The sequence below is a fragment of the Galeopterus variegatus genome, unplaced genomic scaffold (assembly GCF_000696425.1).
Source record: "Galeopterus variegatus unplaced genomic scaffold, G_variegatus-3.0.2 Scaffold417, whole genome shotgun sequence".
Classification (NCBI taxonomy): domain Eukaryota; kingdom Metazoa; phylum Chordata; class Mammalia; order Dermoptera; family Cynocephalidae; genus Galeopterus; species Galeopterus variegatus.
The window spans coordinates 424390-446481 of NW_007726528.1; the positions used below are offsets into that span (position 1 = coordinate 424390).

The 22092-nt window shown below is 40.6% G+C and overlaps 1 protein-coding gene across 1 annotated transcript in view; it reads left to right on the forward strand.

Annotated features, from left to right (window-relative positions):
• The window catches only part of GNAQ (guanine nucleotide binding protein (G protein), q polypeptide), a 260107-nt gene extending 238574 nt beyond the window's left edge, over positions 1-21533 (forward strand). Inside the window, exons 6-8 of the mRNA XM_008568501.1 lie at positions 11075-11228; positions 17134-18931; positions 21293-21533. Of these exons, the coding sequence (XP_008566723.1) occupies positions 11075-11228; positions 17134-17324 (345 nt within the window). The 3' untranslated portion in view covers positions 17325-18931; positions 21293-21533. The remainder of the gene's footprint in view (positions 1-11074; positions 11229-17133; positions 18932-21292) is intronic.
• Positions 21534-22092: the final 559 nt, after the last annotated feature.

Genomic DNA, 22092 nt, shown 5'->3' on the forward strand with positions numbered 1-22092 from the left:
CTTTTTTTTTTTTTTTTTTTTTTGATCCTTTACCTGCCTATATATCCCCACAGCCTGTTTCTATTTCTCTTTATCCAAAGCCTCCAGCAATTTGGCCAAGTCACTGTTCCTCAGCTGTAAAATCAGAAAGTGGACACGGGCAGCAGAGGAGGCTGACGTTAGGTGCACTTTGCTCCTGGCTGGCAGCTTGTTTGGCTGAGGCTTACATTCATCAAGCTGGCTTTAAGGAAAAGACCCATTTGGAAACTGAAAATATGATTTTTGTAATAAAGTAGAACTATTTTCTAAGTTAGGAAAGACCTACCTTAGAATTGTCATAGCTATTTTAATCTTACTTCAAACATTTTCCAGGTAACTTCTTTGAAGCACCCAAAATTCAAAGTAAGTGAGTAAGAAAAATTAAATAATGGCTAATGACTTAGGTATATAAAGAGCATGTACAAATTCATAACAAAACATTAAGAGCAAAAAACATGTGCAGACAATTTTCATGGACAAAGGCATGAGCAGATGGTTCACAAAAAAAAGAAAATACTGCAGGTTAGTAAATCTACTGGAAATTGCTCAACTTCACTCTATTCAAAGAAATTTAAACCAAGACAGTGAGCTATCATTTTTTTCACCTTATGTGTCATTTGATGTGTCATTTTCATGCCACATGTAATTTGATAGGAAAAAGATTTTGAAAGGGTAGAGCTCCCTAGGGGCCGGCCCGGTGGCGCACTGCTACAGTGCGCCGCTTGGGAGCGCGGCGGGGCTCCCGCCGAGGGTTCGGATCCCACATACAGACCGGTTCCCGCTCACTGGCTGAGAGAGGTGCGGGCGCAGCACCGAGGGTTGCGATCCCGTTGCCGGTCCTGGTCCGGTACGGGCGCGACACTGAGGGTTGCGATCCGTTGCTGGACACGGAAAAGGACAAAAAGGAAAAAAAAAAAAAAGAAAGGGTAGAGCTCCCACTTGAGAGGGAGCAGTACAAAACTAGTTCCACATCACTACAGGGCATATAAATGAGTTCACCCCTCATAGAAAGCTATTTAATAGTCTGTAATCAATAGCCTTAAAATTTTAAATATGCTTCAATATGCTGTTATATAGAGAATTTTAACTATCAAAATATTTATACATAAAGTTGTAAATTATAGTGCTGTTTATAATAGTGCACCCCAAACTAACTACCTTGTAACAGTAGTACAGGCAAGCTCACTGTGACTTCACAAATGAATTTAAGTATTTATGAATTTTAAAACAGAAAAATGCTTAGGATATAATGTTGAGAGCAAAATATGAGGATATAAAAGTTTATATACAAGAGTCACAATCCTTTAAATCTGCGCTAATATAGTAGCTGTAGGCCCCATGTGGCTATTTAAATTTTAGTTTTAGTTAGTTGAAATTAAATAAATTTTTTAAATGATTTCTTTAATTGCATTAGCTACGTTTTAAGTGCTTAGTAGTCACATGTAGCTAGTGGCTTCTGAATTGGACAACACTGGTGCAAAAGTGATTTTCTGTTATCTCAGTAAGTTTTTTAGACAGCAATGATATAACCCCCACAACTATGCATAGTTCAAAGACTGGAAGCAAATAAAAATTACCAAAAAACAATTGTTTTACGTGGGCAGTTCCACTATGGGAGTTTTTTCCTTCCTCCTCTTATTTTTAAATTTTTCTATCATGGCCATATAGTAATTTTATAATGGGAAAAATTATTGAACTTTATTTTAAATATTTTTTTAATATAGCAATGAATACAAGTTTAGCTTGGAGAAAGCCAGTTAGAATTTATTCTCTACTGTTGAATTCCTTTTGTTGCTGCTGTTAACATTCAGGTTGGATCAGAATTTTAGAAACTCAGGTTCTTGGGAAATAGGGTGCCATCGAATTGGTATTCTTTTAAGGAAGAGTTTGCACACAACCATGTATACATGCAAATACACTCTACATGTTTCAAGTTGAATTAAAACTGACTACAGTGTATTTACATCTGGTTTAAAATGACCATACCACCATGTCCTCTGTTTACTGTTCTTCATAATTCCAAACAGGCAGGTTACAGAGGAAGTCTTTTGGCCCTGACTTAATGCCCAGGAGCCAGTGTTAAATGCTCAATAAGCCTTACCAGTGGGGCTCAAGGGAAAGAAGAATCACTGGTGTCTTCAGGAATAATCTGTATTTTCCTCTTTGTTACCTGTTTTAAGTACATGTCTGGTTCTGTTGAAATCTAGCAGAGGGATGCTAGGTAGACCTTAGAAAATGACCCAGGATACAATGAGAACAGATGCTTGTCCAGCCAGGCAGCGCCTTTGGACTCCTGACACAGTGCTGATGGTCTGTGGGAATCCCAAATTAAGAGTCTACCCATGCAAGTAGCCACCTAATCTAGGTCTGGCTAGTTTCCTTGGTTCTTTTGATGATGGGCTCAGTGCAGCATCCCAAAGCTACTTGGTTGATTGTTGTTGAAATATTATTTTATATGAATGGGACCCAAGGAGTTTATGATAGGTAGGAATGCTGAATAAGTTAGTGTTCTGACTAAACTCTGAAGGTAAATCAGTATCTTAATTATGCAAAAATGTAGTCTTTTCCAGTAGCTCCAAACAAATACTTTTGCAGTCTTTTTCAGTAGCTCTGGAAACAAATTACAGCCACCAACTTAGGCTTGAAAAATGGGAAGCACTTGGTCATCGTGAGATTCAGGGCTGGAAGAAATGCCCCATGTACCAGCCAAGGGAAATCACTGGGCTCTCAGATACTCAGTGGAGGGAGTAGAGTCCAGTGACAGTGGTTGCACACAGAATTAAGTTTGCAGAGTGATGGAGCAATTTCAGAAGGCAGTGGGGGCAGTTGCTTTGGCTGTCAGACATCACATCAGAGAGCAAGGAGGCAGAACTACCCTGAGATGGTGACACAGAATAACGGGTGTGGATGGAGTGCGGAAGTGTATGGGGAGTACGGGGGGCAGTGTTGTGAATATACAAGGCATTAAACATCTGAATCCCAGCTCAATAAATAAGGAGTGTTACGAGAAAAGAGAAGGAATCTTGTATGTAAGGTAAGGCTAGACTTTGGACCACTGGTGTGAAAGCATGAAATAAGTAGGATATGGCATGTAAGGTAGTTCTGAGTAGAAAGATCAGTGTTCTGTGAAATAGACTTTGAATGGAGGCTGTTGTCAGTTGACTGAACTAAAATACTAGACTATACTAATTCTGTCTTCTGCAGGAGTCCTGTCTCTAGTTCTAGGACTGCCAGCCTCCACAGCAGAGAGGGTGACATGTCCAGTTGCCTGTCACTCACACTCTGGCTCTCTGCTCTCCTTGTCTCCCCTTGACCCTTCCTCCAGCCTCTCACTCTGTCCTCTTTCCCTCCTCTGCTTCTCTCCTACAGCACAGTCTGGTTTGCACCAGTTCCCTTTACAAGGGCCTCACCTGTCACCTCATCTCACTGCCTAGTTACCGTGGACCTGGAGGTAATAGGCAAATCTGTTCTATTTTCTTTTCTTCACTGAACATCCTATGCAGGTAGATTACATTGATGCATATGCAGAAACTGCAATATTAAAACCTTCTTCAAGCCTAGAGAGTATGCCAAATTTGATCTCAAATAATTGCTTGCAAAGATTTGCAAAGACTAAGAAAATTATCAAGGAAATAATGTCTGTCCAGCTGAGTGTGGCATCCTTATCATTTCCATTCCCATTGTCTGATTTGGATGGCAGAAGTAGGAACCTGTCTTTAATTATTTGTCACTCTATCTGCTTCATTTATATATTGTGTCTGTTATTTCCTTGATTTGCTCTGGTGCTGATAGTACTGAGCATTTTTAGAGATGTTGAAGATACTCCCCTTCACCATGTGGAGAATCCTAGGAAGAAACACTCTCTATGTGAGGGAAATAGGCAGAAACCTGGATGATTTTCCAGTTTCTTATAAATCACATGTGTCTGGATTTCATGTCATGGATGAATTAACTGTGTGCAATACCAGGGAATGGAAAGATTTCATTGGCCACAGAGATTTGAGGTGAACAAACCAGCTCTCCAAGAGGCTCTTGCATAGCAATTGTGCCATCGGGTATAGTGGGTCTGCTGTGTGCTCAGGCCAGTGCTAGTCTCTCTGCATGTGTTGTCTGTTTGTCCTCACAAACCCTGGGAGATGTGAGGAAACCGAGGCTCAGAGAGGTTCAGCCACTTGCCCATGGTCACACAGAGTATTTGAGACAGAGCCATATTTCAAATCAAGGTCCTCAGCTCACAGCCCTGGCCCTTCACCACTGGGCCACGCTGCCACATCTGCATACTCTCTTTGCCAGATCTTCTGCAGCGCATTTTCAGACAGCAAGTTCATGTGAATTCTTGGGCTTTTTTCCTCTTCCTTCCCCCTACCTACCACCCCACCAACAGGAGTTTGGCACAGAATGTGTTTTGAATTTCATACTATTGACATCAGATAGGACACATAACAATGAGATCCTGCTGGAGATATAAAGTCAAACATGGCCAGCTTTTTTCTAAGTAAATGAGGGAGGAAAGAAATATGCAGAAGACCAGGCTTGCAAATTTTTTTCCATAAGGCTTTGGAGTTGTCTTTTGAGTTGTTGCATTTACTTACCCAGTAGACATAGGTAAATGAAGTAAATACCTGAGAGAATATATTCCTATGTCTTTGTTAGGGACTTGAATTTTTCAAATTATTCAGTGTGTGATAAGCTACAAATGATAATGATTTTGATTTGTATTTTACATTATCACAGGTCATTATGTAGAAAGTCGGTCAACTAGTCGTGCTCTTTTAAAATAATAATGACCTTTAATAAAATAATTTATAAGATGTTCTTTAGTGAGTTACATCTGAAAAGAAATAGTGAAGCTTGTCATAGCAATTAAAAGTGCAGAGTGGTGTTTAAAATGTGGTCTCATTTGAATCCTTGTAGTCTGACAATCTCCTTTTTGTGTCAGTTTCATAAGCAGAAATGGGCTCATGGAAATGGTGTCCAGTGTAGGCATTTTTTGTCATGTGCAGTGTATGGAGAGAAGCCCTGCCAGCTACGAGGCATTAAAACTGAGAGTGAGTATGGCTGGCAGATGTTGTCTTAATCTGTAACTCTCAAGATTTCGGTTAAAAAATATTGTAAGGCATTGTAAACTCAATGTACTTCACAGACATGCTCATGTATTCATACCGTGTCTGTGTGTCTGGCTCACTCATTTAAGTAGAGTATATGTCTCTGGCCTTCTCTTTTAGAGGAAAGTTTGGGGAACACAGACTCACAACCACCTGACTGGCTTCTGGCACTGATTAGTGAGTTTGTGGATCACTCAGACCTTCTGTGTGTCTTTGATACTACAGGACGTCTCTGAACCCTGGAAAGCTTCATCTCAGTTTCTTCAGTCTGTCCTATCTCAGGTGACAGCTGAAAACAATTAATAGATAATGGTCAGGCTTCAGTGACAAGGCGATTCCACATTCCGCATGCTTATTTCTTAAGTGTTTAGTTTTGCATTTAAGGGCTCTGTTCTAGATCTTATGGAGAATCTAACTCAGTGTAGTTTATCAAGGTGTTAATGGAGAAAAAAATATCACCAGGGAGAAGCAGACAGGTTGGATGACTCATATCAGGTAAAAGAATTAAGGGTCTCGGTCTAAATGTATTCTTTGCTAAGAAAACAAGTGAGTTTTGTGCAAAGAATGTGTACTTATGGGCAAAATAATGAAGAGTTGCAAAAGTTATTAAAATGGATATTCAGATCTCTGGTTTAATGCTAGCTTTTGACAGGGAAGTACAACTTGGCAGAGAGGGCTGAGGAAAGCAGCCTCCTGAGCAAACTTCTGCTCTCGGTGGCAGCAGAGCTGCAAAGTGTAGAGAGATGAAATATTGTCCCACTGGGGCCTTGGTAATTTTTTATGCCAAGATTTGTGTCAGACCATAGCCTGCGGAAGGCCAGCTTCCAATTGGGGTCTTGGGCCACGTCCACTGGATCCATAATCAGAGGGATGTTTATATATGAGCCAGAGCAAGACAACACATCTCACCTGCAGGCAGATAACTGCTGCTCGGTGTGCCACACTTGAGGTATCCAAAGGGGCTTCCCTGGAAACACACAGGCATTGCCGACCCAGCAGCTTATTTTAGAAATGAAAGAGGCTGGAGCACACGTGTTCTTCATGGAACTTAGCGTGTTTGTGCCATCCCTGCCCCTGTCAGATGCCAGTGAGGAAATGTTTCGCATTCTCCACACAGAGAATTGTTCTTATTTGATGCACAAGTTACAGAGATCAGTGGCTGGTGAACCATTTTATTCAGAATTTTCACAGATCCCTTCTAAAGACCATGGGTCTAAATTCTCCTTTGCTTTGCTTTGCTCTCCTTGCCTCCTTATAATCTTTCATTCACAGATGAAGATTCAACTCAAAACTACCTTTGTTGCTAAGCCTTCCTGCCTGTGTGACCCCAGCTGCCTGTGGTTACCAAACTTCAGGCCCACCACGCCCCAACCTGTCATTATGCACCAGCGTGCCTGGCTTCTTCCATCTTTCAGCAACACACTCATGCCCAGCATCTAGCACATCCTTCACATGTGTCTCCTGAGTGGTGGCATGCTAGCAAGAGGACCGCGTGCTGGGGATGGGAGGAAGGAGTGAGCCTAAGGGGGCCCTGGGAAGGATTGCTTGGGGAAGTCGGGCTGACCTGGGTCTTGGAGGATTAGTGCACAGGATTAGCACAGGCCACAGATCAGGGAAGTGCTGTCATGCTTATGTGCCAGTGGTGACACTGAGTCCGCTTATCGAGAGAAGAGAGCATTTGTATAGGGGCTCAGATTGAAGAGGGGGGCCAGCCATGAATGCCAGGCTGGAGCTCGGGGCTTCACCCTGTAGTCAGCCTTCATCAGTCATGCGGTAGCAGTGGAGCGCAGTGAAAAGCCATGTTTTCTAGACATTAGAGCTCTTGAGAATTGATTTGTTAAAGATTAGAGGTGTAAGACCCCTCGCTGATGGCTTGAACGGGGCTTTCTCCAATGGCTGCCGAAGGAGGACACTCAGGTCACACCAGCTTGCTGCAGTTACAAAGCAGGGAGCAAGGGAGCCTGTCCTTCCCCCAGGCAGGGGATCAGGATGAGCACTTCCCAGCTTAGTACTGTACCCTTTGGCTGGTTCCACTCGTGGGAAGAGTGACTTACCTGTCAGCATGGTCTGGGTGAGTCTGATACTTCTGTGGCCACTCATACCTGAGGCAGGTGACTGCATAGAGACCAACCCAGCCATTGTGGTCACTGACAGCCCATCATCAAGCTCTGTGGCCTCTTTGGTCTTCCCTTCTCTCTCTGTGGCAGGTAGAGACCAGGCAGGACCTATTTCTGGCAGGCTCACCCCATCTCTGCTGTCCCTATTCCAGCTTTTTAACCGCATCGGGGCCACCTTAATTGGGAGGGACAGTTACTTTCAGGCGGGGAGAAGCAGTGGGTGGGATAACCAGGAGTTGGAAGCCCCCTTGGGCTTCATGTGCCGGCCAGGCCCACCTGGTTAATAAGGAGCCCTGTGTTTGGGATAGTAAACCTTTACTAGTATCCTCTGTGTATATTTGCCAACTAGTTAAAACCCCAGGGAAAGGAAGGTGTGCACAGCACCACCCCTGCACTCCTTTAAACCTACCTTCAGAGCAGACCAGACCAGACCTCTTTGTTCTTTATTGTCCAACACACGCGTCTCATGCGCTGCTTTTTTGTTTTCCTCATTAAAACCTCATGCCTGGGGCCGGCCCGGTGGCGCACTGCTACAGTGCGCCGCTTGGGAGCGCGGTGGTGCTCCCGCCGAGGGTTCGGATCCCACATACAGACCGGTTCCCGCTCACTGGCTGAGCGAGGTGCGGGCGCAGCACCGAGGGTTGCAATCCCGTTGCCAGTCCTGGTCCGGTACGGGCGCGACACTGAGGGTTGCGATCCATTGCCGGACACGAAAAAAGACAAAAAGGAAAAAAAAAAAAAAACCTTATGCCTGGGCAAATCACTAAAAACGAAGTGCCACAAAGCCTCCTGAGACTTGCCATTCCCTCACTGATTTCCATCTTTACTGAGCAAAGTGGATCATGCCTCACACTGTGCACGTTACAGTATTTTGTAAGTTGTCGTGAAAATTTCATTAGTCCATCTAGGATTTAGTCCGGGCCTTTGACAAACAACCTATTGGTTTGTAATTATTCTCCCATGAGGAGGGAAAAAAGGCATAAGGAATTTTCACTACAGAATGAAAAACAAGTCATGCAGCATAATGTTAAGACTCTGAACTCATGTTAGTTGGCAATTTGCATTGCAAGTATCTGATGCCGGGTGGTACTTGTGGACTTGTACCTGCTCTCACGCAAGTGGGGTAGGGAGAGTGTCGCCTTCCTCCTCGTCATCCCTGGCTCGGCAGCTTTCTACACATTCCAACTCATCTGTGGTCTGTGAGTCGGTCAGCAGCACCAGCCTCACCTAGGAGCTTGGTAGAAAGGCAAACCCTCCACCCCACCCCATGCTAATGCAGAATCCATGTTTTCACAAGATCCCAGGTGATTCCTAATGACATTGACATTGGAGAAGCCCATCTTCAGCACAGTGCTTCAGAATTGAGTGTGCATCAGAATCACATGGGGGCTTGTTAAAACGCAGATTCCTGAGCCCACCCTTAGAGATTCAGTTGGGTAGGTCTGGGTGAAGGACAGGAATGCTGATCTGCCCATCAGCTGCCCACTCTTGCTCTCTGGCTTTACCCTGTACTCGAAGCTCAAGCTGCAGTCCACGGGGCTCATCATGAATGGAAAATATCCTAGAGCAGCCCCAACCTGTACACACAGGCGAAGCTTCAGTGGGACCAGGTCAGTTCAGCAGGCTCTGCTCGGAGTGGCCCTCAGTGCAGCAGCACTGGGCCCAGAGGGACGGCCCCCAAGGCAAGTCATCTTTGGAGCACAGTGCTGGGCTCAGCTACACTCCTGGCCGCTGCCCTGCAGGCTCCCAGCAGATTCCACCTGGAACCTGGGGGCTCCAGTCCAGTCTTGGAACTCTTAATCAGAGAGATCTGAGGCGCTTTCTTCTATGTTAATGCAAAGTCAGGACCACTGTTTCTGCCCAGGGTCTAGCCACTTCCCCTTCAAGGACTCCAACCAAAAAGGCCCACATAGGGCCTCTTCCCTTGGGGGCTGTCACACACCTTCTGGAGAATGCTAAGTATAATGATAAGTCTAAAGACTCACCAGTTGGTGTCAAGGTTCACATACCCACCCTTTAGGCAGGGCTTCTTTGAAGACCTTAGTATGACTTGCTAGAATTTCTTCAGCTATAAGTAAGGAGAAAAAATATTTCTATCACTATCTAATTAGGTTTCTTCAAATTTTTAAAAAATTTCTTCGTACTTATTAGGGCCTTTGTTTTTCTTCAGTCCTGAAATTTTCAGCCTGTAAAATTTCAAACTGCGAGATATCATTTCTCAGTGAGCATTATTTCCAAGGCTTAAAATTTTAGCACTGGCTATGATAAGCAGTAAAAGGCATGTAGATAGTAAAGATACTTTTAAAGGCTGTGTATGTCATTTATATAAAAGAGGAATGTATGCAATGAATCTTTCACTGTATCAGCCCAGTATTTTATATAATTAAATGTTACTGAAAAATCCAAAGGCATGACCAAATTCAGGCATGGTTTGAGCAGGCAGTTAAAATCAGGTGAGCAGGTCCTAATTTCTTTTTCACTTTTTTTCAAGATAGCTACTAGAAGATCCTGAGGCTACATGATTCCTCTTCCACATTCTTCATGAATGCAAGGCTCTCTGTTCCAGAGTTCCCTGCAAAAGTTCCTGGGGTTAATTGGCCCAGTTGAGGTGCTTGGCTAAACTGATTACCATAAACCAGTGAAGGGAATCTCTGAGCAACTTGGGCTGGGATCAGAGCCCATCTCTGAACCAACCCACTTGGCCAGGGACTAGGATGCTCTGCGTTAAACCAGCGAGCCACCCCCTTAGCAGGGAAGGTAGCTTCATTCCAGGCAGACTTTCCATTGCCCAAAACTCAGTCATAACACGTAGAACTACATAAGAAGGTTGGAAAGGGTCATCTCATTGCTGTGTCCAGGATGAAACGCATCCATATACCATGGCCTGGATACCTTCAGGGAAAGGAGAATTCCCAAATCTGCTGCCTTTATCTGTGACCCAAGGGTGGGAAGATTTAGAGAGGCACACGTGTCTGTGGGAGGACCAACTGGAGAGGCTCACTGACTTGTGCCTGGTGAGTTCATTTTCCAAGAGGAGCGATGTGTCTCGGGAGCAGCCTCTATTAGCTTCTTCATGTCTAAGAGCAGGCTCTTTTCTTTGAGAATCTGTTTAGGGTTTCTGTTAGCAAGGTAGGCTTGAAAGTGTACAGGTGAGAACACTTAGTGACACATGCCGAAGGTAAGAAACATTACATTCGTAGCTCCAGGTAATTACTATGTATATCTCCACAATTCTGTATGGAAATTCCAGTGAAGTGTGCATTGATGAATGGGAAATGTATGATCTTGAGTTATTTTTCCATGTGTTTGCTTATCAAGAGTTTTATATATACATAAAGTAGTAATAATTCTAGAAATATAGATGAGCTTTGGGCAAAGAATTAAGTAACATTGTTTTGATTGTTTAAGATAGAGTTCATTGTGAGGCTCCAAATAAATATAATTTAGGATATGTAAAATGAAGCCTGGTATTTATTCAGATCTTAAGTATTTGGTCACGAATAAATCATTTCTGTTGGAAATTTATGACCATGTGCCAGATACATGATTCTCTAGGCTTTGATTATTTTTTCTTTCAACCTTAAGAGTTATTTCACCAGATATTTATTATTATTCTCTTTTGCTTGTCAACCTGAGAGTTTGCATAATGAAAACAGCCAGCAAGTGTCATGAATCATTTGGATACAAATCCTTCCAAACCTAACCCAAGACTATAAAAATTGGATGCATACAGAAGATGAGATGGACTTACAAAATAAACACAGTTCACAGATTGAGTAATCGCGTAATTCACTCCTTGTTTTTCTGATTTTTTCTTTTGTTTTTTTTTTCCAGAACCGAATGGAAGAAAGCAAAGCACTCTTTAGAACAATTATCACATATCCCTGGTTCCAGAACTCCTCAGTTATCCTGTTCTTAAACAAGAAAGACCTTCTAGAGGAGAAAATTATGTATTCCCATCTAGTTGACTACTTCCCAGAATATGATGGTAAGTCAGCCCCCTTCAGACAGCCCAGCTGCTGGGGACAGGGTCAGCCTCTAGCACCAAAGCAAGAGCTGGCATACTGCAGGGTGCCACTCTGCCTTGCCTGCGAGCCTGCATGTGTTAATTGATGAAGTGTGAATTATTGCTTTCCCGGTCTTGTAAGTGACACAAAACATTCATTCCTTAACAGTGCTAAAAGTCATAGAAAACGAAAGCTTCTCATCTCTTTTGAAATAGCCAGATCAGAGGAAGGAACAATACAGTAGTTTTGACCAATTGTGTATCAACCAGTATAGTTCCTTCTTTTTCTCCCTTTTATTTGGTTACAGTCCACCTCTGCCTCTCTTTGGGGAGAGAACACAGTTTTCTGGTCAAGAGTCCATCTCTGAAGTGAGTCTATCTAGGCTCAAGTCCCAGTTCTGACTCTTCCTATTTGTAGATCATGATCAAGTCAGTTGATTCCTCTGGGCCTTACGACCAAACTCATGGGATTGCTTTGTTAGACTATAATAGCTAACATATATGTGACATTCAGCATGATGCCTGACACATGGTGAATATTCAGGAAGTATTTACTTTTGGGATTTCATGGTCCAATGAAGTCCCAGCATCCTTAGTGACAGTATCCACCCTTTAAGCTTTTCATGCAGCACTTAGAACCTATTGCACCCACTTCAGTACTTGTATGGCTTTTCATAATAGACTTCATTTTTAGAAATAGATCTTGTCTTCCCCAACTAGACCGTGAAATTCTTAACAACTGAACACCCAACCTATTCTGAGAAACACTTGTTGATGGATTGATAATAAAGTGTATCTACATTCAGCCACGCTAAAGCAAGTGAAAGAGTCACAGGTACTGCCCTATAAGAGCTTATGTGGCAGGATAAACATATCTCCCCCCACCCCAAACAAACTTGAGCCTAGTTAGAAGGGGCAAACTATGGCCTGCCACCTGTTTTTATAAATAAAGTTTTATTGAGACACAGCCATACCTGTTCATTTACGCACTATGGCTGCTTGCACACTACAGCTGCACAATCGGGTAGTTGTGACAGAGAGTGGTCTGCAAAGGCTGAAATATTGACTCTCTGGCCTTTACAGATAGTAGTAAAGAGTCTCAAAGTTCCAGCTCTGCCACTCACTGGCTGTGTTGCCTTGCACGAGTTTAACTACTCAGTTTCTTCCTGAGTAAAAAAAGAATCGAATGGAGTCATACGTAGATCACATAGCACAGTAACTGGCACAGAGAAGAGCACAGACTCGGAAGTACCTGTTGCAGAGGTGCAACAGCAAGGGCATAGACTGTTCTTAAAATTACATTATCAGCATACATCCAGGATGGATATCAGTTTACCAGTGTTTGTGTACTTCTAAAAACTCCCTTAGACAGGTAGTAACTTAAAAAGCTAAGCTTAAATTTGGCTTCATTGCTTTTTATGAAGATCCAAACATCAGGAATGGAGGGTTAGTCATCTTTGCATCCACGTGTGTATGACACAGTTCCAGCTTGTGGAAGGGCAATGTGACATGTTTAATAAGCAGAAGTGCCCTTCTCAAATACATATAAAACCCTTGAGGTTGATGAATTGAAAATGTAAATGTTTGGGGCTGTTATCAGATGTTAGAGATAGTACCCTTTCTTGTTAGCAGCGTGTTCACATCCTCTCTCCATGTACATTTCCCTTGTGCTTTCCTGTTCTTAGCCTGAACAGTGTTTCCTCTTTTACTCCTTTTGATTTGCCACTAGCCTGGAAATAAGTCATAAACGCCTGAGACTGTATTCCTCAGTGTTTCTGAGGAAACTGTGGAAGGAAGTGACTTGGTGTGTAGTTAAGTCGCTTTCCCACACGGGCTAGTTCTTTAAACACGAGACTTACCTGAATAAGACTGGCATGCAGTGTCCGGCAAAGGCCTAAACACGCTTGCCTCACTCACCCGCAAGGAGAGACTCTTCCTAATTTGTCTGAGAACTTGGTGAGAAGCAGCTGATGGGAATGACGGGACGGTACCCTGCACCATGTACACCACCCGTCTCGTGGGCCGGCACATTTCCATGGCATGCTTGCAGGAGGGAGGACACAGGACAGACGCAGCGCAGCCCACCCGCAGCTGCAGCAGATGGCCACACCACACGGTGCTTGATTTTTCCGCAACAAAAGACTTTTTTCTGTGATGAGTGTTTGCGGTACTGTTTTTTCTTCTCTACAGTATTTCCCTAATCTCTTTACATAACTCCTTTGTCCAGTAATTTCCCCAGGTTCCCCATCCTTAAGAGCATTTTCTTTCCAATATGTGCCCATTGTGAATGTTTTGAAAGCTGAAGATGTTTTTTACTGTTAACCTCGTCCAGTATATAATGTACATAGGAAACCTGGCCACAAAAGAAGAAAAAAAATTATGATTATGTTATTCACAAAGTCAGCACAGCCATCATTTCACAAGACTGAAAGCCCTTGTAAGATGAGCTAAGTCTGAAAAAAATCTAGGTCCACTCTGCAGTGATGTTTTTGTAATAAGCAAGTTTATAGTGTTATAAATTTCACACTTCCACATTTCTGCACTTACAAGGTCCTAATCATAATGAATGCCATTTCTGTATTTCTCTTCAGGAAAGGAAATTACCATTTCCATGTGAACTTGAATTGCAAAATTGTTCATAGAGACTGTGGAATTCTGTTTCTGCTATGATGGCTATAATGATTTCTTTGTAATTGATGTTTATTCAAATAACATAATTTATGCTTAAAAATACAAAACGCTCCAAGTGCACTTTAGTGAACTTGAATCTAGTTCTGATGTTCTTCAGGGTAAATAAAAAATTTTAAAAAGGGTGTAGTCCCTTCTTTCCTATATGTATTAAGTATAAAAATCACATAGTAACTCATTCACAATCCAGAAATACAGAGTTCTTTTATGAAAGTGAAAGGGTTCACCAGCTCTAACAATCTATTAATTTCTGGTTTTAAATATTTTCTGTTATTGCTCTGGAATGGGAAAGTAAACAGTAATACATTGAAAAAGATAGGTCATTAAGTAATTATCTACATATATATTACATATTATTTTTAATTGTGGCACTTTTTTATTTAATATGATGCCAGCCTTCTTAGTCATTGACAAAAATTTCAAATTTGGGTACCTAAGTCAAAAATTCAAGCATTACTTTTGTCATTTGTACAAATGAGAATAATCTATTTGTCTTCATAGCTCCTTCCTCCCAACTTCTGGCAATGTTGGATATAAACTAATAGGAGTAATCCCCAGTTTATAATAATGTTGGTTTGAAAAGTTTGGAAAGTTGGCTGTGTGAAACTCAGGGTGCATTTCATTAGAAATGGTGGTCAGGGCCTCAGTGGAGTTCTCAAAGGTGTTTTTTATCCCAACCAGTAGACAACAGGAATATGCATAGAAAAACCTAAGTTGTGAATCCCGGGAAGGGTCTTGCCCAGAGGAAAGGATGTGGAGGAGGAAGGAGTTGATAGCGTGACCTCCTTCTTGCTTGGTATAGAACTAACTAGAAAAAATGGGAGGAAATGCAGATACATAGTGGCCCAAAGGCAAATATAAGCTCAGTACGTGAAAGTGATGGTGTTTTGATGTTGTTCTTAATTTATAATAATATGTCTCAAATTAATATGTTTAACAGGATCTATTAAATAAGTTTTTTAAACAGCTTTATTGAGATATGGTTCACATACCATATAATTCACCCATTTAAAGTGTACAATACAGTGATTTGGGGCATATTACACTTAATTTTCTAATTTGTGGTAAAATATATATAACATAAAATTTGCCACTTTAACAGTTTTTAAGTGTGCAATTCAGTGGCATTAATTACATTTACAATACTGTGCAGCCATTACCACTATTTCCAAAATAGTTTTACCACCCCAATGAAGCAACAGTGCCCCATTTCTCTCTTCCGTTAGCCCCTGGTAACTTCTTATCTATTTTCTGTCTTTATGAATTTGCCCATTCTAGGTACCTCAGATAAGTAGAATCACAATATTCTTTTATGTTGGGTTTATTTTACTTAGTGTAATGTGTTCAAGGTTTATTTCCATTGTATGTATATACCACGTTCTGTGTGCCTATTCATCTGTTGATGGACACCTGGGTTATTTCCATCTTTTGGCTGTTTGAATAATGCTGCTATAAACATTAGTGTACGGGTATCTGTTAGAGCCCCTGCTCTCAATTTCTTTGGATATAAACCTAAGCACAGAATTGCTGATCATATAGTAATTCTGTGTTTAGCTTTTTGAGGAACCAACAGTTTTCCACAGCGGCTGCACCGTTGTACATTCCTACCATCAGTGAGCAAGGGTTCAAATTTCTCCATATCCTTGCCACACTGGTTATTTCCCACTGTTTTTATTACAGCCATTCTAGTAGATGTGAAGTGGCTTCTCACTGTGGTTTTGATTTGCGTTTCCATCAGAGATTAACAATGTCAAACATCTTTTCATGTGCTCACTGGACACTGGCTATTATCTTCTTTGGAGAAATATCTGTTCAAGTCCTTTGCCCATTTTTAAATCAGTTTTGTCTTTTTGTTGTTCAGTTGTAGGAATTCTTTATATATTCTGGACACTAAAATGTTATCAGATACACAACTGCAAATATTTTCTCCCATTCCATAGGTTGTCTTTTTCACTTCCTTGATAATGTCCTTGTATGCACAAAAGTTTTTAATTTTGATGATGTCCAGTTCATCTATTTTTTGTTGTTGTTGCCTGTGCTTCGGTATCCTATCTAAGAATTCATGGCAAAAGTGTTTAATTTATGCTGATAAATATGTTGCAATCCTTTTTCAAAGCATCTAACAATGCTTGGTACACAAGAGACCCCGAATAAATGTAACTTGTTTTGTTTTGTTTTGTTTTGTTTTTTAAAGATGACCGGTTAGGGGATCTTAACTCTTAACTTGGTGTTGTCAGCACCACGCTCTCCCAAGTGAGCTAACCGGCCATCCCTATATAAGGATCTGAACCTGTGGCCTTGGTGTTATCAGCACCGCACTCTCCCAAGTGAGCTAACCGGCCATCCCTATATAAGGATCTGAACCTGTGGCCTTGGTGTTATCAGCACCGCACTCTCCCAAGTGAGCTAACCGGCCATCCCTATATAAGGATCTGAACCTGTGGCCTTGGTGTTATCAGCACCGCACTCTCCCAAGTGAGCTAACCGGCCATCCCTATATAAGGATCTGAACCTGTGGCCTTGGTGTTATCAGCACCGCACTCTCCCAAGTGAGCCACGGGCCAGCACTAATGTAACTTATTTGAATAAATGTTATTCAATTTTTTTTTATCATCACACATAGTGAATTGAATACTATGTAAATGTATTGTGCTCAGAAATACCAGAAGTCTGTAGAAGTGAGACTGCAGAGGACCATGGCAGGTGGATCTGACCTTAAGGAACAGGTGTTCTATTGTGAGAGAGATTTCAGTTTGGAAAATGTAAAATGATCCATAACGTCGAGTCTTTAGTGGGCAGGTTGACAAGAGATCCTGGGGCAGCTGTCTGTATGCACACTTAGTATATAGCTGAGACCAGCACAGTTAACACAGGCGGACAGAACTGACCTATCACTCCCCCACTGAGGAGTCTGCAGTGGCTCCCTGTCACTCAAGGAATCAGAGCAAAGGCCAGCCTAAACTTATTTCTTAGCCTGGCCTTCAAGTCATGTCTGTTTTCACCTATCCACATTTTTTGGATGGCTGGATGGATGGATGGATGGGCAGTTAAAGTGACAAGAGAGATGACACAGTAGTGTTGGGAAAAGTGATTGTAGTCTTCGTGGGCAATGACACGATAAATATTTATTGAACTGATGATGGATGGACACATGAACAGATCAGCTAACAAACTGTCCCTCTCCTCACTTGGCCAACAGGACCCCAGAGAGATGCCCAAGCAGCTCGAGAATTCATCCTAAAGATGTTCGTGGACCTGAACCCAGACAGTGACAAAATTATCTACTCCCACTTCACATGCGCCACAGACACCGAGAACATCCGCTTTGTCTTTGCTGCCGTCAAGGACACCATCCTGCAGTTGAACCTGAAGGAGTACAATCTGGTCTAATTGTGCCTCCTCCACACCCGCCCTGCCCTTCCCTGGTGGGCTGTCGAAGATACACAAGAGGGACTGTATTTCTGTGGAAAACAATTTGCATAATACTAATTTATTGCCGTCCTGGACTCTGTGTGAGCGTGTCCACAGAGTTTGTAGTAAATATTATGATTTTATTTAAACTATTCAGAGGATGCTGAAGTACAGTCCCAGCACATTTCCTCTCTTCTTTTTTTTTAGGCAAAACCTTGTGACTCAATATATTTTAAATTCTCAGTAATACATTCACAAAGATGAGTTGTTTCTCCTTTTCTCTCTCTCTCTCTTTCTTTTTTATTGAGCAAAACAAAGCTGATTGCCCTTTTTCCTAATCCATACCTCTCTCCTGATTTTCCCCAGGTTACGACGGTCTTTATCCTAGTTCCATTCTTGGTCAGGTTTTTCTCTTGAATGATACAGTCAGGACAACGTCATTCGATTTAAGCCATCATGCATCAGCTTAATTTAACAGTTTGTAGTTTTTGCTGAAGGATTATATGTATTAATACTGTGGTTTAAAATGTATTGCTCTGGATACACACACATAGTTTCTTCTTTAATATATATATCGTCTTGTCTCACTTTGGGCTGGGACAGTGGATGCCCATCTAATGGTTAAATGTCATTTCTTTTGGATTTTTGCCTTCAGCCACACCTTGATTGCTCAGAGAAATACACAGAAGTTAGTAAGTCAAGGGCAAAGAGACACAGAAAGAGTCCTTTCTTAGGATGAAATGCCATGTGCCGTTGTCCTTCCTCCCTTCTTCCTTTTTCTTTCATTGTTTTCCCCACTCTCTCTTTAAATTGCAGATGCCAAAAAAAAAAAAATATGCCAACAGACACTACATTACTGCAATGGCTGCTACCCAGAACCTGGTCTAAGGTTGTTCTTAGTTTTTTTTTGGTTCAAATTTTTTCTCCCTCCTTTTTCCCCTTAGTGTTTGGGCAACAATTTAAAAATTACTTTTATTATGGGAATGTGTTGCCAAAGCTGGCTTTTTGTAAAACAAAATTAAGAAGAAAAACTTAAAAAATAGAAGCCACTATCTTAAAATGTAAGAGAGTTAAGACTGTAAAGCCTAAAATGACAGGCTGAGAATGAACCTGAAATACCAGTTGCCAAACAATTGGTAACTGTAAATTTGATTCTCACGGTCTATTACTTTCTTTGCCCGTAAGATCACATTGTTTAATTGAAGTCCATGTCCCACGTTGAGTGTCCAAATCAGCAGTGTAGAAAAGCATCCTGTGTGGTTTAACATGAAATCTGCTTGTGTCTCTTTTTTTGAAGCTAGTTTTTCTTCTTTAAGTTCAAAGTGAGTCTGCCAAGAACGTTGGTTGATAGTATTATTCTGACACCCATAATATGCAAAATCTGAAGTTATGACTAGTTTACCATCTTCAGGATCTTCTTGAACTGGTGACTGGTTAGGTTGAACTTAAGGAAGATTTGTGGACTTAACTCCAAAGTAACCTCTCAGTGTACTATAGAACATGTATTTATGTAACTGAACCTACTAGGAGAGATGTTTGGGATTCTATATGTGCAATTTTTCAACAAATGCAAAAAATAAATAAATGTATCGATGAGCTTCTGTCAAGCAGCTTGAGCTGAAATGTGATTTAAGAAAATAAATTATATTGCTTTAAAGTTGCTGGGAAGTCAGAATTAGGCCATGATGCTGGTCTCATTTTAACTACAATACTAATTGGCATTAGTCTAAACTTCCATATAAATTACTCTTTTGAAACAACCAGGGAGAGAGAGAAAATTAACACCTTATTTGAGTACCAAAATTACTAAATAGTAATGTTCTCATTCTTTACTCTCCCAACCTCAAACAACACAGGTTACTTTTTTTTCCCCCTTGCTCAGAAAGCACCTGTAATTTAATTTAGCAGACTGCCTACAGGTATAGTGCGATTACAGATGCTCTAATCGTTGTACATACATCTCTCTTGATATTGCAGCGTCTCGTACTGGCTTTGTAAAATCATTAATTTTTGGCAGATTGAATGTGCTGTATTGATATGTATCTATGTAATTGTATTGTATGTCTTATAGCTAATTCATATTTTGAATAATGTTATTTTATTTACTTTTTTAAGAGAGGAGAATGTAAATTTGTCAGTTTATTTCTGACTAGGGATTTTTTTTTCCATTTAGAAAAGAAGAAAAAAAAACCTTACTGTCGTACAGAGCGGTACTAGCATCGTGCTGTATAAAATCATTTGCACATTCCTAAGTAGAGGTATACTGATTATAAGACCCAAAGGTAATTTCATAGCAAAATACATAAAATCAGTCGGAGCTTTTATACAAACATGGAAACCAACTTTGTAGAACTTTTGCCATTTGATCTAGGATTGGAATATGAGCTTTTATACAATTCATATTCTTATTTGGCAAATGCACAGTTTAGTATTACCTCTCTGATGGCCTTTATTAGAAAGGCAGTTTTAGAAGCTATTGTGATCCATTAAGGAAATGTTTTAACAGCTAGAGACCACTGCTTGCCTGAAAGGGCAATCTTAAATTTGGTGCAGCAAAAAAAAAAAAAAAAAAAAAGGGAAAAAAAAAAATTTTAAAGCCCGGGGGGGGGAAAAAAAAAAACCCAAAAAAAAAAAAAAAAGGGAAAAAAAAAAATTTTAAAGCCCGGGGGGGGGAAAAAAAAAAACCCAAAAAAAAAAAAAAAAAAAAAAAAAAAAAAAAAAGGGTAAACAACAACATTTGAAGGCCTGCAGTGTGTATAGAGAAAACCTCATCACAAGATCATAAGTGTTACAGTTTTAGGGAATCAAGATATTCTATTTAATTAAAGTTATAGTAGATGTAGTCAATTAAACCTGATTTCAGAGCTCAAAGAAGCTGAGCAAAACAGGGAAAGATTGTTATATTTGTCTTTATGAAATTGAGATGGAATTTGCTATGCAGAATTGAGGTTTGCAGCTTCACTGTTCATCCTAGGGTGCATGACAAGATCCCTTCTCTTGAGAAAGGAAAAAATTGATCACCCTAGCTGCAGCGATGCGTTGAAACCTATTTGTATCCACACTAGTCAATCGAAGCTAAAGGATTTTCTCTTTTGTTTCTTTGGGGTTTTATTGAAGGGGCTGGGGGCGGGAAGGGATTCTTTTCAGTTTTGTATAAAAACAAAGTTTACTCATGCTTTATATTATATTGTGATTGCAAGCATTATAAGCGTGAGCCACTGGACTCCTATTGTTGATGCTCTAGGTAATGGAGGCCTGTGGCGAATTTTACGGTGACTTGGGCATGTCTTATTCAAAAACAAAAACACACAACTCAGAAACCTTTCTGCAGCATACCAAGGCAAGCAGCCATTTCATGACTCACTTAACACATTGCAGTGTACCAGTTTACAGATGATTTTTCCCTTTTTGCGTGACATAGCAGTTCCAACCCACAGAGAATTCCTTATTTGTAAATTGGAAGTTTCTACTATGCCTTACAGAGCTTAAATTCAAAAGTTTGTGCCTCATATCTGAAACAAAGGGAAATAACACACCCATTCAAAAGTAAAAAAATCCCCTAGAAGTTGTTTTGTTTTGTTTTTAACTTTTCCATGTAAGAGCTCTGTTGAATGTCATGAACAGACTGGGGAAAAAGAAATCTTATGAACCTGCACATGTTGTTTACTAGCAGATGACATCTACAAAAGGTATTTGAAGAACACCTGAAACTTGTATTTTTTTTTTTTTGGTAGGTTAACTAGCAGGCCTAATATTTTAAAAAGATAATTCAGCTAAAGGGCAATTTACTTTTTGTACTTTATACTATCTTGATTGTTAAGGTGTACGAACTGTAATTTTAAAATTTATACTGCCACATGATTGTAAATTTTAGTTGTCTTAAGTTAGGAATTGGTGAAAAGCTATTTACTCTGGATTTGGGTCAAAATGACTTTATTATTTGCAAAAAATAAATAAATAAATAAATAATGGGAAGAAAGGGCTGCATAATGCGATACTGCAAGACTCAGATATTGGTTGGAAACTCCCCTCAAATCACCTTCAGATCACCCTCAGTCTCCCTTTGTTTTCAGTTTCTCAAAAAGAATGAAGTATAGCAGAATGTTAACCCATCTAAAAATAAAGTGTACCCACATATTGTAATGTATACTGCTGCTCTTCTTAAAATTAAATAAGGGTTTAAAATCACTTAATTGGTAATTAACAACATCTCAATTGGTACAAATAAGGTGTGCTTGGTATACATTCATGTTTTCTTCCAAAGATATATCTTTGGTTAGAAACACACACAAAACTAAAACTAGTAATATTGTATATCTATCTCTACATATTTCCAGCATATGTAGCGTTAATAGATCTGTCCTGGTAACTGTGTCCTTGGGATTTCATTTTGGTTCCATCAAGTTAGGAAAAGAAGTGGCTTAGTTGTACACGATTAGCCAGAGATGTTTGGAGCCAGACACCTGCTGTTTAGTAGATAAAGAGTCTAAACTTAGTACAGAGTCTAAACTTGTCGTTTGTTTCTCTCACAGAATAACAAACCGTTTTCTGCTGTCTTCCCAACTACCACTGCCCTTTCATAACACTCTTGCCTCTAGAATCGTATGTTCAAAGTATGTGTACACACCTGGCACATAGTAGGTGCTCAGATATTAATTCCCTTACCTTCTTTATCTCCCACGTATCTGCCATTTCCCCATATAATTCCAACCCAGTAGTAAGTGACATTTACATATTATGAAAACAT